The sequence below is a fragment of the Cnephaeus nilssonii genome, assembly GCF_951640355.1.
Source record: "Cnephaeus nilssonii genome assembly, chromosome: 8".
Classification (NCBI taxonomy): domain Eukaryota; kingdom Metazoa; phylum Chordata; class Mammalia; order Chiroptera; family Vespertilionidae; genus Cnephaeus; species Cnephaeus nilssonii.
In genome coordinates this window covers 8,091,095-8,109,180 of record NC_137079.1, presented here as the reverse complement: position 1 = coordinate 8,109,180, position 18,086 = coordinate 8,091,095, and the positions used below count along the sequence as shown (strand labels likewise).

Sequence of the window (18,086 nt, the reverse complement as noted above, 5' to 3'; positions counted from 1 at the left end):
CTGGCTCCTAACCACTCACCTGCCTGCCTGCCTAATGCCCCTAACTGCTCCCCTGCCAGCCTGGTCGCCCCCAATGTGCATATGACTGGGGTCCCTCAGCCTGGCCTATGCCCTCTTGCAGTCTGGAAGTCCTCGGGGATGTCCTCGGGGGAGCAAGCCTAAGCCAGCAGTCAGACATCCTTAGCTCTGCTACGGAGGCGGGAGAGGCTCCTGCCACCGCTGCTGCGCTTGCCAGCCATGAGTCCAGCTCAGGGCTTCTGGCTGAGCTGCACTCCCCTTGTGGGAGTGCACTGACCACCAGGGGGCAGCTCCTGCATTGAGCGTCTGCCCCCTGGTGATCAGTGTGCGTCATAGCGATTGGTTGTTCCACCATTTGGTCGATTTGCATATTAGCCTTTTATTATATAGGATTTTAAAAATCGTTATTGTTGAAAGTATTACATGTGTTCCCTTTCTTCCCCCATTGACCTTGTCTAGCCCGACCCCACCCCATACCCCAGGCCTTCACCACATTATTGCCTGTGTCCATGGGTTATGCACACATGCATACAAGTTCTTTGGTTGATCTCTTCCCACCCACCCACCCACCCTCCCCACCTTCCCTCTGAGATTCCACAGTCTGTTTCATGCTTCTATGTCTCTGGATTCCGTTCATTAGATTCCCACATATGAGTGAGATCATGTGATACTTCTCTTTCTCTGACTGGCTTATTTCGCTTAGCATAATCCTCTCCAGGCCCATCCATGCTGTGGCAAATGTGATTCCTGATTTTTTTAGTTCTGCTGTGTCCCCCCATGATTCATAGCGTCAAGCCCCAAACCCCAACATGATGGTGTTAGGAGGTGGGGCCTGAGGTTTAGTGAGGTCATGAGCATGAGCCCTCAGGATGTGACATGAGGAGGAGAAGAGACCAGAGCCCTCTCTCTGAAGACGTTCCTCACTAGACAGCAGATGTGTGGGCGCCCTGAACGTGGACTTACTTCCCAGCCTCCAGGACCATGAGAAACAAGTGTCTGTTGTCAAAGCCCCCGAGTCTATGGTCTTTTGTTACAGCAGCCCAAACGGACTGAGACAAAATCCTATTGATTTGGCCACGCTTCAAAGGATCATCATATAGCAGGTAAACAGCTCTCAAAGGTGCTCACTAAGTTTAGTGGGAATCCGTGTTTTCTCTGATGACTCTCCTGAGTATTACCACCGACAGAATGGGAAAATACAAATGAGCTGGAGGGGGTGGGGGAGGAGGCGTTAGATGAGGTTAGGTTGCTCCTGTGGTTACAAAGCTTTATTGAACCGAGTTGTTAAAGGCAGAATATTTCTAAATGAGGGGAGACAAAAAAAATGTTTTACATGATATGATATAAATGAACAAAAGATTTTTTTCAACAAAAGCAACTAGGGGACAGGGATGAAGTAGCCATCTTGGTGTTGAAAAACAAATCTAAACTAGATAGAGGCTCCCCTATATATTTGGAGGTATTCTATACATTTTTCCAAGATTAAGTTTACTTAGTAAACTGAATTTTGTAAATTATATCAAAGGGCAAATGGACCTGACCATTGTTAATTCTGTAGTACTCTCCCATTTCCCAATCATCACCTTCAATCCGGGACGGGATGACAGCCGGGGGGAATTCAGGTCAGAGCCTGCTTCTTGGCATACGTCAGCAGGACGGAGGTGGGTTTCCTACTTCGTAACCAGAGAGCCCTAAGAAGTGCACTCGTGAAAGCTCAGACCTTCTACGTCTGTCTGGTCCCTGGTCCCACGCTGCCACATTTGTTAGAACAGAGATTTCAGAAGGAAAAGAAAGACACTCCTCTGTACAATAACGGATACTGTTTTCAAAGGGTTTTGTGTGCGTTTTTATGTCCAGTCTACCTTACGAGGCAGGATGAGGAGAATACGTACTTAAGAGAGCACACGTTCTCTAGGTTGTAGTGCATTTGCTTTATTTCTCGGCTGTTCTCCACTACGCACTGCCAGGCACACTGAGGGCGATGGTATTTCCAAGACCGACCTTAATGCTGAGCTGTCATGCGTCACTTGGCTACAGGGATACTTTCTGAGAAATGCATTCTCAGGCGGTTTCGCCGTCGTATGAACATCTCCGAGTGCACGTACACAAACCTAGGGGGTACGGCCTACTACACACCTGGGCTGCATGGAGTATGTGGCCTATCGCTCCTAGCTACAAGCCTGTGTAGCATGTTACTGCACTGAATGCTGCAGACAGCTGTAACGTAATGATAGTATGTGTCTATCTAAACACAGAGAAGGCACAGTAAAATGTGGTATAAAAGATTTTAAAAAATGGGGAGGGGGCTCGGAGACTGGGTGGAAGATGGGAGGAAGTTGGGAAAATGGTGAAAAAGGTGAAGGGATGGAGAAGGACGAATTGGGCGTTACAGAACAGCCATGGGGACGTAAAGCACAGCATAGGGCGCACAGTCAGTAACCCTGAAACAGAACTGTGTGTGGGGTCAGGTGGGTACTAAATTGATGGGGGTGGTCACGTCGTCAGTTATATAATGCCCAGTCACTGGGTTATACACCTGAAACTAATACGATATCGTATGTCCACTGTAACTGAGAAATAAAAGGTTCTTTTTTATAAAATGGTGCACCTGCACAGGGCACTTACCGTGAATGGAGCTGGCAGGATTGGACGCTGCTCGGGGTGAGTCAGTGGTGAGTGGATGTGAAGGCCTAGGACAGACTGGACACCACGGTAGCCTCTACAGCACTGTCCCGCGCGCCCTCCCCCTGCTTCCTTCAACAGGGTCAGAAATAGAACACTGACGCTGTTGATGTGCTCCATGCCCAGGGGGGTGGGCCGGGCTGATTGGAAACATGGAGGAGAAGCTGGCTGGGTAGGGCCCAGGTCCCCATAGTGACAGGCAGGAGGGACTGAAAGGTGGCCTGCGGATCAGTCGGAACAGAAATCAGGGACGGTCGTGGCCAGGTGGCTTGGCTAGTGCATGCTGGGGCCGTGGTCAGATTAAGAAACTGTGCGTGTTCGTAAAAAAAGAGGGTGTCTGACATGGAGAGGGCGCAGAACTGAGGACTCAATATGTGGACTCTGGGAATTCGTTTTTGGTTCCGCTGACCCCATCTGGCACAAGAGGCTCGCTCTGGCATTGAACTGATGGAGGAAAGACAACTTGCCTATGCTTTCTATCATTACAACCTGGAAATATTTCCCAAGTCTGGGCACAGGCTGGCCCCACACAACCACAGAGAGCTTTTATGAAGTGGCCGAGGCTCTTCATACCTGTGACGGTAGCCCCCGGGGACCCGTGTCCCTGTACGGGACCTCGGGTCCTTGACAAAGGATGTACAGCAACGTTCTCTGAGGACCGTCTGACTAGGAGTGGAGGGCAGCAGTCCTCTGAATACACGGGGCTCAGGGACCGGCTCCTCTTGCTGAAACAGGTCAGCGGCTCACAGACTGGGATGTAAGCTATGCCCTCAGCATTGAGGTGCTGTGAGCGAGAGGAAATCTGTTGCCAAGCCCCACAGATACTGATCCCGTCAGAGAGAAACATTCCTCCTGAACCACATGTCCTTCCGTTTCCTACAGGAAATTCAGCTCCATTGTAATCTTACGGGACCACCATCCTCTGTACGGTCTGTCGTTGACCAAATATCACATGAGGTACATGATGGTAATCTGGAAGCAGGTCAGGTTGAATCATACTGCCGATATTCAACCGTGTCTATGGGCTCACCGCTTGGGCTGCAGGGCCAGGCTGCTGGATAGAAATCCATCGCCATTCATTGATGCGACTGGTTGAATTATGCCCCCCCACCCTCTGCCATTCATATGCTGCAGTCCTAACTCCCAGGACCTCAGAATGCGACCTTACTTGCAGATGAGGGGGGGTGTCTTTCTAGAGATAATCAAGTTAAAATGAGGTCGCTAGGTGGGCCCTCAGCCAACATGACAGGTATCATCTTTAGAGGAGAAGTCTGGACACAGAGACATGCATAGAGAAGACAATGACAGGAGACCCCAGGAGAAGACAGCTGTCTACGAGCCAAGGACACAGCCCTGGAGCAGATTTGTCCCTCAGCCTTCGGAGGGAGCCAGCCAACTCTACCAACACCCGGGTGTCGGACTTCTAGCCTCCAGAAATGTAAGACAATACGTTTCTGCTGTCTAAGCCACCTGTACCATGTGGTAGCTGCTCTACAAAACCAATACAATTGGTATCTTCTTAGGCAGCTTAACCTCTCTGAGCCTCTATTTATTACCATCCAAATGTGGATCGTAATAGCACCTATGCTCACAGAGTTCACATGAGTTTCATGTATGTACAACAGTGCCCAACATATAGTGAATTCTCGATACATATTAGTTATGAGTAATCTCAACTTTGAGTCAAGTCTCATGGAAACCTAGATTACCTTCAAAGAACACCGTATAGCAACCTAGAACAGCTGGGGAAGGGTAGTCTCCCCCGATCCTTCCACACTGTGGAGGTGGGATACGAAAGCATTAGGTGGCGGCCTGCAGTTCTCAAGGGGAGAGAGGCCATGAACGTGATGTAGCACACACACCTGTTTCGTTACGGCCTTCAGAAGGCATGATGTCATCCTGAGCGAGCAGGTGGGAAAGGGAACAGTGCCTACGAAGAAGGTATTATTTCACAGAATTGTTTCGTTGTTGGCCCACATGCTTACTTTCAATCTAGGCTCTACTCTGGAGAAACGCACACTGGTTTTCACGCAAACGATTCCAAGGCCGGGAAAATCGCAATGTTTCCCCTAAATTTCACGCGTGTTTCTGCACAAAATAAAGACAAATGCCAGTTGAATTAGTGATAGAACCCAAACCTTATCTATGCAATTCTTGAGCGCCAGCATAAAACAAAAGCTGCCTGTACACGAGAAAGCAACTTCAAAGGAGCTGCCACGCCCCATTCTTCACGCAGAATTCAGCTCCTGAGATGAGACCCCACTTACACCGCAGCCTCATGAATGACACCCCAGGAGCTGTGCAGCACAGTCATCCAGACGACAAACCCACATGTAAAACAGAGGTCTCACACGGTAGCACCCACGCAGTAATAGTAAAACAGAAAGAAGTTGCCCTGGCTGGGTAGCTCAGGTGGTTAGAGCATCATCCCAATACTCCAAGGTTGTGGGTTCAATCACCCGTCAAGACACATACATTATCAACCAATGAATTCATTAATAAGTGGAACATCAAACCCTCCCCCCCCACACACACATCTCTCTCTCTCTCTCTCTTTCAAATCAATTAAAATAAAAAATTAAAAGAAAATACAAATAAGTTTTTTAAAAAAAATGGTAAGGTTCATTTTTAAGACTTCACGATTGAGTTTACTCTCCGGTTATATTAAAGGAAATGGCCTAATTCATAAAAATGGCTATTACTACAAAACAAAAATTTAACGTATTCTAGAATTTGCTGATTGAAGGCCTTCCAAGCGATGATCTCAGAACCCTTACAACGCTATACAGAATCGTGAGTACACCGTAATCATTCCTTACCAAGCGTTTCCATAGAGACGTTACATCTAAAGTGTTTATGTTTTGTATCTGGAAGTATATCGATCAAAGAATGTTTAATTAAAAAAAAAACCAAAAAAAAAAAAAACACAACCCTAGAAACATCCTCTGTTCAGTCATTTTCCAGGCTTCTACCTGTGCATTTTCCCTGAAAGCCACGGATATTGATGATGATGATTTTATTTGTAAGCCCCCCAAGTATAATGACTGACATTTTGAATTGCCTATATCCCTGGGGGGCACCTGTCACTGAGAGAGGTATGTCTGTGTTGGATACGGGGAACACCTGCTCGTCCCATCACTTTCCGATTCTACGCCCGAAGTTCATCAGGAATTCAGGTTTTGAGAGCCTCAACAACTAAGACCAGCTTTCCACCCAACCCAACCCCTCTCTCACCTTCCTACCGAAAGGAAACGGATTTGCCTGGAAGTTAACAAGGAGAGACCATCAGACAGGGAAGGACATGCAGAGATCGGAAAACGTTATAAAACTTAAGACAATTCATAGGTTCCAAGGGCGGGTTCCTGTTCGAGTTTTTAAACAATACACATCATTTTCACACACGTTAACGGAGACGCTGAAAGAGGAGAACACATCACCAGGAAAAGTGGGGAGACTCAGTCTGGTCAACCCCTACTTAGTTTGGAAGCAGTCTTTCTGCCCTCCCCCACAGCGATTTCCCACGCCTGGACTTTGAGTTTGGCCAATGACACGTGACTGGGTGTGACGTCACCAAAGGGCTGAAGAGCCCTTGTGCAACTGGCTGGGCTTTCTCGTGCATCTGCCACCCCAATAGACGGAACAGGGCTCTGCTTGAGAGGGTGGGGTGCAGGGGAAGAGGAGCCACCTGGCTGGGACCCGTCGGAACCATCTGACTCCTGGAGCTAAACAAATGTGTACTGCTGTATGCCACTGATGCTCTGTGATGGTTTGTTACCAGCTTTTCTGCAGCAAACACTAACTGATACAACCAACCGCTTATATAGGGTGTCCCCTCAAAAATGTATACACACGTTAACAGCTGACAACTCACTTAATTGTCACGCCTTTTCAGGTGTGATTGATTTGAAATAATGGGTGAAGGCAGACTAAGCTCTGAACAAAGAAAATGTATCCTAACGTGCCTCTAGACTTTATTTTATGGAGACACATAAAAGACCACGTTTATGGTACAAAACCAGCACAGCCGACGAACTGAGGGCACACAAATACCGAACGAAAGGATTCTTGACGCGTGCGATTCCCTTGCTTGGAGTTATCAGCAGTGCCTGGACCAGACGGTCATCAGTTTGAAAACAGGCGCTGACAAGAACATTCTTCATTTCTGTAGATTCTTTTAAATTTTGAAAATGAACTGCATGTTAATGAACACTGACTTTATGAGCATTCAAAGTGCGTATACGTTTCTTGGGGACACCCTGTATTTACTAAGGTCTCTGGTCAGCTGAATGGAAAATATGTGAAGCATCTGTGCTTAACGTCAGTAAGCTCTATTTCCATCGAGGGAGAGGTTGCACCCAAATCAAGCTGACAAACTGATGGCCCAATAATGTGTTTTACTTGGCTTGCGTGCCGTCGGCATACCCAGGGTAAAATCTACATGCACACAATTGCCAATACTTAGGGTGACGTAGAGATGCCACATAAAACTGAATTTCCAGATGCTCTTGAAGAAGGTGGAGATTTGGCAACTCTGGCAGGGCCTTACATTTTGGAGGAGAGGGGATAACACACTGGGGCCAAGAGTGGGCTGCCTCCTGGAGAGGGGGCCCGCCGTCTTTAGCTCCGCCCCATTCCTAAGACCTTCCAGCACGGGGGGCAGCCGAGGCCCTCCACACAGCAGCTGGGCTACTGTCTTCTTCTGATAACAGTTAAGAGAAAACATTTTTTCTTTCATAATGAGTTCTTAACCAATTTGCCAAATACCATATTCTTAAAACTCATCAGGCCATGACGTAAACATGCCAGATACATTTATCTTGACACCTCTCTCTCTCTCTCTCTCTCTCTCTCTCTCTCTCTCTCTCTCTCTCTCTTCTTTCTCTTTAGTTTAATCCCTTAGGACTAAAATTTTCAGTTGTTTCTGACTCACTCCCAGGACTCACGATGTTCATGTATTTAAAGAAGGTTGTGTTGCAAAGGTTGAATGGAATCTCGGGAGTTTTTGCCAGAATTCCTCACGGATCCCAATTTAATTTCTTTTGCTCAGTGCCAATTAAAAAAGTATTACAGCTGAAGAAGGCAAATTATTTTTGAAGTAACACAGGCGCCTTAATGTTTAATTAGAAAGCTAAGGAAAGTTTCTGGTCACTTTTGGCAACGATTTTTTTCCTGCGAGATTCAACCACGAGAGGCCGTGTCCACGCGCCGTCCGGGCGCAGCCAGAGCACGCACGTCCGCGGGGCAAGCGCCCCCTGCTCCTCCCGTTACCTGGGAAGCACGTGGTCAGGTGCTCCATCAGGGCTTCCTGGGTGACGGGTTTCCGTGCCGAGTTCATTGCTGAGATGGCCAAGCAGAGGATCTCCCCGAGTGGAATAAACTGAGACTGACTGATGGGAGACATACTGATGGGCGACACATCACCTGCAGGAAGACAAGGTTCAAGTGAGCAGATCATTGAAAGAGCCAGCCACCTGTCACACGCGCCCCTCACACACACGCCCCTCCCACGGCCACACCGGCCCCTGTGCCATGAGCACGGCCAACGCCAAACCCCGGCGCTGTTCACACACGCGCAGGCCGTCCGCTTGGGTGGAAAGACTCCCACAGAAGAGCGGGAGCTCCAGGCGCCGCCTTTAAACCCGGGCACCGAAAGGCTCGAGGCTCTGAGCAACGCTCTCCGCTTTTATTAACTTGGAGCCGACGTATTTACTAACTGGCATCTACAGCGGGCGATGCCTTTGTGGTAACGAGGACTCATTCATTCAAATGGTGAGTGCCTTTCCGGTCAGGCGTGCTGGGGGCTTGGGAACGTGAAGAAGGCCTCTCCCCCCCACACACCTCTGCCCTCAAGGAGTTTCCATTCAAGTGGAGGAGTCAGATACGTAGACCAAAGTTCAAGGTGCACCAGAGGAAGCTGAACCCCAGCTCTGGAGCAGGGAGGGGAGATGGGGGGTGAGGCTGAGAAGCGGGAAATGGGAGGTTTTATGGGGGACCTGTAGCCTGAACCCAGGGCTGAAGCAGGAGTGTGTCAGTGGCTGGGAGGCGGGGTGCGGAAGCGGGTGGGAGAACCCACCAGCAGGTGTTTCTGGGGAGTAGAGAAGGCCCCAGGGGTGTGGGCTCAGGCGCAGGAAAGAGGGGAGAGCCCAAGGCCTGCATCCTATGGGGGACGGTGAGCCAGAGAGGGAATGTAAGGAGTGACACCAGACGTGACTCAGAAAGATGACTGTTGGCCGGTACCGCACGGGCAGACTACACCCAGGAAGGGCTGTGGCCTCTGCACACGTTTGCTTTGCATCTAAGAGCGGCGGCGGGGAGGCCGACCCCGGGAGCCAGGGGCTACCTGGCCGGGCTCTGGAGGAGGTGACGACAGGCAATGCACGATGCACGCCTTCACTCCCGCATCCCTTCTCTGCGGCACAGGGTAGTCATTTCCCATTCCGCTCCGAGAACTCCTAGCCCCCAACACAGGGAGGGGCTGGGAGAGCGGGGAAGTCTGCTCCGATGCCCAGGCCTCCCATGTCAGACTTTGGATTCTGTAAGGCGTCACTTGAAAAAGGCCCTACAGAAAGAGGGGGGAAGCCATCGGCAGAGTGGAATGTCTGTGCGCTAAGTTTCTTTCCCACGTGCACTTACAGAGCCTCTCCTGTTTCCTAAGCACGCGTTCCCTCTTACTAAGCTCCACGGCCAGCCAGCACCGAGACCCGGGCCAGCCCGTGGCCTTCAGCAACACCCTCCAGGAAGGTGTCCGGGCACACTGCGGGGAGGCAGCCCCCTCGCTGTCAGGCACTGAGAGCTGTGCCCAGCACAACCCCGGGTTTGATGGAGTCCAGAGGCCCTTTGGGAAACAACTCGAACCCGGCTTTGATGGACTGAGTGGGAAAGGATGTGATGGATGACACCAGGCAGCAGGGCCTGGGCATGACAGCCACCAGATGAGGGGCACCAGACACAGCGGCAGGATCCCAGTGTCAAAGGCCTGAACGCCTCCCCGCCCTGCCACCCCCTTCCCCCCCCAGCTCACATCAATGCTCCCCTCTCTCTTGCATCCCTTGGAGCCCCGATCAGCTCTGCTGAGCTGCCATTCTCTGCCAGATGGGGATGAGGAGAGTGTGAGACATTTTCCCCCAAACCGGAGAGAGTGAGGAGAACTCAAATCCAAAACAGGGTCAGGCCAGCAGAGGTCAACACCAGCAGAAGCCAGGAACCCAACGACTTGGGGCCCCTGGGAGGTACGTGTCCCAAAGAGGAGGCCTCGGAGGGAGTCTTGCAAATGCTGGCTGGGGTGGCAGTGGGTGGGAGCTGGAACATGGAGCTCCGGGCTGTGCTGTGGGTGTGAGTGTCACCCGCTGGGTGGTGAGGCTCCGTTCCTATTGGGGATTCAGAAATGACGGAATCCTGTGGCTGGACCACCTCAGTGGGGAAGCGTGCTGCTCCCTCGATGAGTGGATTTAAATATTTAAGAACTTGTTTTACCATTCAATTTAAGCAAAATCTTACTCTACAGCAGGGGTGGGGGACATCTGGCCCACGGGCCGTTTAAGGCCCGCAAAGGCACTAGGGGTGAGTTAATGAAATGTGTGACCAGATACAGCAGGCTGATTTTTAATCTGAGAATTCTGTGTGGCTCGTGAATGATGTGTTAAATATCCAATGGCCCTTGGCAGAAAAAAGGCTCCCCACCCCGCTCTAAAGCCTCCTGGGTAAAAGATGAACTAGTGGCGGCGGCTGGCGCGGCAGATGGACAGGTGGGAGGGAGTTGGGAGCTACACCTGGACAGGTGGGAGGGAGTTGGGAGCTACACCTGTTCCACTCTCCCCTCCCCTCGGGGGCCTGCAGCTCAGCCGCAGCCATGTAGAGATCTCGTCTGGGCTTCCCTCTCTCCCTCCGCCTTGTCCAGGAGAGGACCAGACACCGAGGCCAGGTCGTCCCTTGATGAGTTGCTAGGATGGCCAGGTGGACCCAACGTCGCCTGGAATGACTTTGTGAGTTAGATGGAAGAGAGGCGAGGCCGGCAGGCAAAGGGGGAGATCAGAGCCCGCCCCAGGACCTTTGACCTATGTACCATTTGGAAGGTAACGCCTTCATAATTAAGGACGTCTTGGAAGATCACAAGTACAAATTTACTAAATATGGTTTTTAAAATGCAGGTCTATTTTCTGATTTTGTATAAGTTGCAGGGAACTTGGTCTCTCTGTAGAAAAGAAATAACTTCTAGCAAACTAAACTAGTTTAGGTCCCATTTGCCCTTATGCTTTTAGCTGAAATTATTTGTTTAGTTTAAATGCCATCTTCTACGCAAATGTCTTTGCACTCACTGCAGCCAAATAAATATAAGAGGCAGCATGCTCTAAGTGTCTGGCTTGCATTTGCTTTGAAAAAAACTCAGCCCCACTTTAATAAAGAATATGTGCAATGACTTTTAACTTGGACAAAATGGAATTTGGGGGCTCTAAGTGACTATCTCCACGTCATCTCATCTGTGCACTGCACTCAGATAAATGAATGTGCACTCCCTCCCCACCCCCAGCCCCATCGGCAATCCTCAGTCCCTTCCCTCTCCTCCATCCCTGCTCCAATCGCTGCGTCCCTCGCCCATCCTAACGTCCCTCGCCCATCCTAACGGCTGGTGACCAGCTCTCCCTCCTGCCCCGACGCTCTCTTCTTCACAGAACAACCAGGCCTTCTTAGAAAAGCATAGAGCACACGCCACTTCCCTGCACAAATCCCTACAGTGCCTGCTAACGGCCCCTATAAGACCGGAGCTCCTCGCCAGGCCTACAGAGCCCCCGCGGGCCTGAGCCCGCCAGCCCACCCCTGGGACCACCCCACCGCGCCCCACCTGGGGTCCGAGAATTGCTTGGCAGTGTGGAAAAACCACACACACTGAACTGGAACCAGACTGTTACCCAGCTGCTGTCTTCACTCCGAGCGTGAGTGTGAGTGTGAGTGTGAGTGTGAGTGTGTGTGAGTGTGTGTGAGTGTGTGTGAGTGTGTGTGTGTGAGTGTGAGTGTGTGTGTGTGTGTGAGCGTGTGTGTGTGTGTGTGTGTGTGTGTGTGTGTGTGTCCTGGTGTACTGACTGTCTCTCCCACGAGAACGTAAGCTCCTGGACAGCAGGAAACATGAGCCACGTTCCCACCACATTCCCAGAGCCTAGAATAATGCAGAGCTTACACCAGACACCCCATAAATGTTTGCTGAATGAATGAATATCCATTAATAACATTATAATCCAAGGACTTTCTCAGGATATTTTAAGGATCATGATTTTCTTAACGTATTTTGCTCAATAATTGAAAAACAAACAAAATTTAACAGGTCAAATATACCTAATTTATATGCAATTTCTATGACTCCCCCTATTAATAATACCTCCCCCACAAACAAAGCAGTTACCCCAGAAACATAATAACCCCCCCAAACAGAGCAGTTACCATAGAAACATAATTATATACTAAGTGATGCATTTAGATCTGTATTAAAGAAATCACAGGTATCTCTTAAACAACATAGCACATTATTCCAGTTTACCATGGGTCTTATAGCAGACCTGCTTCATGAGTCAACTAGTCATTGTTAAAATATACTACTAGAACATTCTTCCAACTGCGCCACACTTACGCTCAAAGAAAACAAGGGAATATAAATACATTGCTGAAACATTGTTGGCCACCACCATCTAAAGAAAACTACCATACTGTGCATAAACTATGAATTGCTGCTTGTCTATAACTTCCAGGATACATTTCCCCACGGCCACAATTAGTTCCAAACACGTTCATAAAGACAACTCCTCTAAAAACTCATAGCTACTTTGTGGGCTAACAAATTCTTTCTAAACCGCGATGATGCTGTCCTATTGTTCTAACAAGAAGGGGTAAATAGGTTTTATTCCAGCTTTATTTTCTTACAAACATCCATTTAGGTACCGTCCTCAGGGGACACTTGTCAAATCCGGGATGATTCAGATAAAGCCAAGCGCGGTGCCTTGGACGGAGTAAGCATTCAATAAATTTCATTTAAAATGTGAGAAGACGTGACAATGCTACCATTGAAAGAAAACGCCTTTGCTTGTAAGAGCACTGAACATCAGATTGATGGAACAGACCTCGGTGAGCACGTGGAGACTGCGTTCATCGAAGGTGCTATGAGACACACGGGGACCGGGGGAAATCTGCCCGGTGGTGATGACGGAGTGGAGGACGGAGACCAGAGGGAGGTGGGAGAGCCAAGCAGAGCACGCAGCATGCACAGCCCGGGGGTGCCAGGCGAACTCCGGCACCGCAGGGCAGGCTGGAGGTGAGTGAGAGGAAAGAGAAGCCAGGTCCTGGTTGACCAGAAGGCTTTGGTCTTATTGATGCTAATGAGGAACCGTGCATGCATTCGTACAGAGGAATGACACAACATGCTGTGTGAGAGAACCACGCTTGTGCAACGGTGGAGGACACACCGGTGACCATTACCATCACCCAGGCAACTGACAAGGAGGGTCCGGACGACGGGCACGAATCAGGCACAGGCTGACTTTCGCTGTCTGTGACCGTCTGCAGCTAGTTCCCGTCTCAAAAACAGCTTCCTCACATGCATACATTCTTACTACTTAAACCCCTCTACGCACTCTCCCATGCAACTTTTTGCCAGTTCCTTAGCTGGAATTCTTTTTAAAAAATTCTCTCTCACATAATTCATCCTCTGAAGAAATATATCTGAGTGCTTATCATCAACCCAATACCTTGAGGTACTAAGTTCCCAAACTGTTCCAATCTTGGTTCTATTTGGGGGGTGGGGGGCTCCACACACCATCCTGTAGTAAAGCTCTGTCTTTACGAACCCCATTTTCTCTTTCGGTCATTCATTTGGGTTCTCTGGACCGGACCTCCGCATATGAGGGAGAACAACACGACCCCTAAGGAGATGTGACTTCCAACTCTCATTCATCCCCTCCCGAGAGATGCCCACGCTTTCCAAAAGACCCTTAGTACAAGAGCAAACGTAACTCCATTTTCTTCCATCGAAAGTGACCATCTTCAGACTAATGCGTACGGAACGACGACAGAAGAAACGGCAACCTTCAAGTACTCCGACGTCCATCTTCCAGGTCAGCCTTCTTCAAGTAATCTGGTTTTCCAGGGCCCAGCATCCCCATTTCCCTGCTTATCGCTAAGTACTATTTTCCATCATAAATGCCAACGTGTTCCGGCCTCCGGATCGAACGGTGACCTGTGATCCTAATGAAGTTCATGCTTACCAGCACGGCTCTGAACCTGACCTGATTTGTAACCGGGAGGTTCGGGGGATACCGTGAAAGTGCCCAGTCTCTTAAAACCAAACACAGCGACCGCCCTGGGTCCGGCTCCTCGTCCGTGAGATGACAGTTTAGATGAAATGATTTTTAAAAAAATATATATTTTATTGATTTTTTTTTATAGAGAGGAAGGGAGAGGGATAGTTAGAAACATCGATCAGCTGCCTCCTGCACACCTCCTACTGGGGATGTTCCCGCAACCAAGGTACATGCCCCTTACTGGAATCGAACCTGGGACCCTTCAGTTCATAGGCCGACGCTCTATCCACGGAGCCAAACCGGTCAGGGCGAGATGAAATGATTTCAAACATTCCTTCGGGCTCAAGTGCTCAGGTTCCCCATCGAGGCAGCAGAACCCTGGCCTCAAAGCCCAACGCAGGACTCCCGTCTCCGTCTTGCAGGAGACACGGTGTTCGTGCCCATCCAATCTGAGGGCTTGGATTTTAAGAAGAATAGCAAAACAGAGGGCCGTTCATTTCCCCCTTCTGAGAAAGGCTCCATCACTTACTCTTTCTAATGCAGAGTCTTGCCCCGCCTGGTTCCTCAGGACCAACGTGAGCCTGTTTTTGTTCTCCGAGCTGCCAAAATTAACACTGAAGTCACAATTATAGATGCCCATAAAATTACCACATGGAGCAGATCCTGCGACCCATAAAAACGGTCCAACCTGCTTGTAAAATGTACAGGCGCACGGCGACAATACAACCCTATTCCTTTCAACAAACCAGTCATAGAGCGACTAATGGGCCAGGTTTTCCCTTCAATACCCACGGGCCTGGGAGCCCGTCAGCTCACCGAGGTTAAGCAAACAGCTTCTCTGATGCAAAGCATCGGACAGATCTCGTGTTTTACCACTTAGTTCAATTTATTAACCCCGATTTTACGTATAAATGTGGTTCGGTTTCCTTGAACAGACGGTCTGCGACGGTCATTTTTAGAAGTTGTCCTAAAGAAAACACACTTCCCCTTCCCAGGCCTCTGGCAGGCGGCCAGGCCCTTTTGGGGGGCAGAGCACACGGCGCCCAGGAGCCCAAGGCTGCTACCTCTCCTGTGAAACCAGAGGGCTGTGCCTGACTTCCAAATGTTTGTATTTGAAATTTCAAAGAAAACCGCCGCTGAAAGAAGGCACTTTGTATCACTTTATGGAATGTTTGGTTTAAATGCCACTGACTTCAGAAATCGAAGGCTGAGCCCCCACTGCAACAGTCAATGCAGGGGAAGTCGGCATGAAAAGGAACTTCAGGACATTTAGAAATTCTGTAAGAGCTTCTCTAAAGTTTGTGAATGTTGGATTTCAACATTTGATGGGTCTCTTTAAAGAAGGTCCCATTCCTAAGCTATTATTTGAGTAAATGATTTTAATTCAAAGGACAATGTACATAAGAAGCTCTTGTTAATAATAAGTCAATGGTGGCCATTGTTAGCTCTGACATACTAAGAAACTTCTAATGACAGTAGGGTTACACAAGAGCCAGCGAGGTGACATGCTCGCGTACACACACACACACACACACACACACACACACACACACACGCAAATGGGCTATGCTTTCTGTCTAATGCAGAGAGGTGTCTAATGCAGCCAGGTGAAATGACAAATCAATCAGCTCACTGGTTTACAAAAGAGAGTTTTCTTTAATAAGCAGAGACAGACAAGCCAGCAAAAGTGGAGGATCGGGGAAAGAAGGGCAGCCAATGGGCAGTGAAGGGTGAGACCTCCTGGCCGATCCACCATCCCTAGGATGATAACTGACATCTTCTCTGATACACAGCGCACACTTGGGACCATTCTGCTATTGCAATAGATCTGTAGCTTAAAGGTTACATGCCTCAGCCCTTGCTGGGTGGCTCAGCTGGCTGGAGCATCGTCCCATGCACCAAAAGGTTGCAGGTTGGATTTCCCGGTCAGGGCACATACCTAGGTGGAGGGTCCAATCCCTGGTCAGGACACATATGGGTGGCAACTGATTGATGTTTCCCTCTCACATCAATTTTATTTTCCCTCCCTCCCTCCCTCCCTCCCTCCCTCCCTCCCTCCCTAAATTCAATAAAAACATATCTTCGGCTGAGGATTGAAAAAAAAGGTTACATGCTTCAAACCGTTGCCAAGGTTGCACATTACAACCTGAGTGTGACCTGTGTCTGGCACTATGGAACAAAACCTAGCAGAGTACTAGGCACAGAGCAGGCACTCAAGTTTGTTGAATAAACAGGTACGACATATATAGACAAGGCGAGGCAAGACCTTGCTAACTACCAAGATGTTTTCCATCACCAGCTTCCACCTCGCTCTCTAGTCCTTCATCCAGGACTAAGTTAAACCCATTTACCACCAAGGATGACATCATGATGAAATGCCAGTCCTCGTGGACAACGCTGAACAAGATCTCTCAGATGCCATGCCATTCTGTAAAGCACTGGCTAACAAGTTCCTGTGGAACACAGTGTCTCCCTTTACTTTGTTAAAAGGACACCATGTAGAATGGGACCTCCATTCCTATTTTACTTCTCTTCCACCTCCACTGTATATCAGAACCCAGCCTAACACTAGCGACACAGTAGATGCTCCGATTCCCACGGATGGTGTTTCTCAACGCTCGTGAACAAATCCATCTCGAATCCAGGGTCACCCTTGTCCCCGCTTTATAAGTCAGAATCGCCATCCCCGTTTCTCAAAATTGTGTCCTTTGCCTCATCAGTTTAGGGATCACAATGTTACTATGACTGATTTCTGTAAAATACAATGGGAATAGCACACGAAGGCCTAATTAAATACAGTTCGAATATGTGTATGTTGATGGTCCCCAAATTCCAACAAAATTATACTGAATGGCTGCTGCTGACTCCTCAACAGCTGAACACCCCGCCAGCCCTTCCGACGGCCATGGAGGTTGTTAGGAAAGAACTACACTGTTGTACAGGGATGAACGAGTACAGAGAAAACTCCCAGCGCACTGTATCAAGAAGCAACTTTTCTCTCCAAAATTCAGCATCACGAGACTGCGGCAGAGGCCATGAACTTTGTCATCGAAACCTTAGGTTCAGAGCCCACTTCTGCTCCTCAGTTTGTGTGAGTTATGGCAAATGAATTTTTTGAGCCTTGATTTCTTCTTTTATAAAGTATACACAGTGATGTTTATTTCATAGAGTCATTGAGGGGATTCAATGACATAATGGCTGGGAATGCCTACACTGTCCTTGAGACCTAATAAATATTTCGTAAGTGGTAGTTAGTATTAAAACTGTCTTCCCCAAGCCTATCTGAATTTATTCAATATACTCTTATATGGTGTTTGAATTTCTACGAATAGGGAAACCATCTGGTCTTAAAAAAAGAACACCCTGTTGTTTTTTAAAAAGCAGACACTTCTGTGGGAAGGCTAAGAGGGCAATGGTCTTTCTTACACTAGAATTAATTCATTTAGTCAGATTGCTCACCTCTTGATTCTTATCTGTGAGCATGTGCACCGAGTGAATGGAATATTTTGACTGGGAGACAGAAAAGTTAATATTTATAATATATATAAACATACAGCATTTGGGATGTATTAATGGGTCGGGAGAAAATGGTCTTAAAGCAAATGAGAAACATTCATTGCATAGGGACTTTGGAGAGAGAAGGGCACTATGGGATGGGGAAAATATGAATAAAGAGTTATAAGAATATAAAAAAATATCAAAGAAAGTTGGTCTCTTTCAAAATTTTGGCTGGGCCAATCTTTTACCTAAAAATGAAAAAGGAAACTCAGCATTTAAGTAAGCACTCCAGACCAATGCACTAGGAATTAAGTAATTTCGGAAGCAACCTGAGATGCTAATAGTCACGTTGGTTCTCTCTTCTAAGGAAAATGTCTTGTAGGATTAAAGAAAACTCTCCCACACCAACTTTCAGAATTATGCATACTCCTTACTTCAGGGTGGCTTGTCCAGTGATATTATTCTTCCTAATTAAGGAAACCATAATCGACGTTCACAGGTCAGGGCTCACCTTTACCTTTTTCTTAAAATAGCAATCCTCAACGAGCAGCGTGAGGCACTGTCTGCACCCCCATCTCAGGAAGAACAAGCGTCCCTCCCACATCA

At 48.5% G+C, this 18,086-nt stretch overlaps 1 protein-coding gene across 5 annotated transcripts in view; it reads right to left on the bottom strand.

Annotated features, from left to right (window-relative positions):
• STOX2 (storkhead box 2) overlaps nt 1–18,086 on the bottom strand; it is a 201,636-nt gene that overhangs the window by 14,633 nt on the left and 168,917 nt on the right. For all 5 annotated transcript variants that reach the window (XM_079779214.1, XM_079779215.1, XM_079779218.1 and 2 more), the window contains one exon: nt 7,969–8,121. In XM_079779214.1, the coding sequence (XP_079635340.1) occupies nt 7,969–8,121 (153 nt within the window). The remainder of the gene's footprint in view (nt 1–7,968; nt 8,122–18,086) is intronic.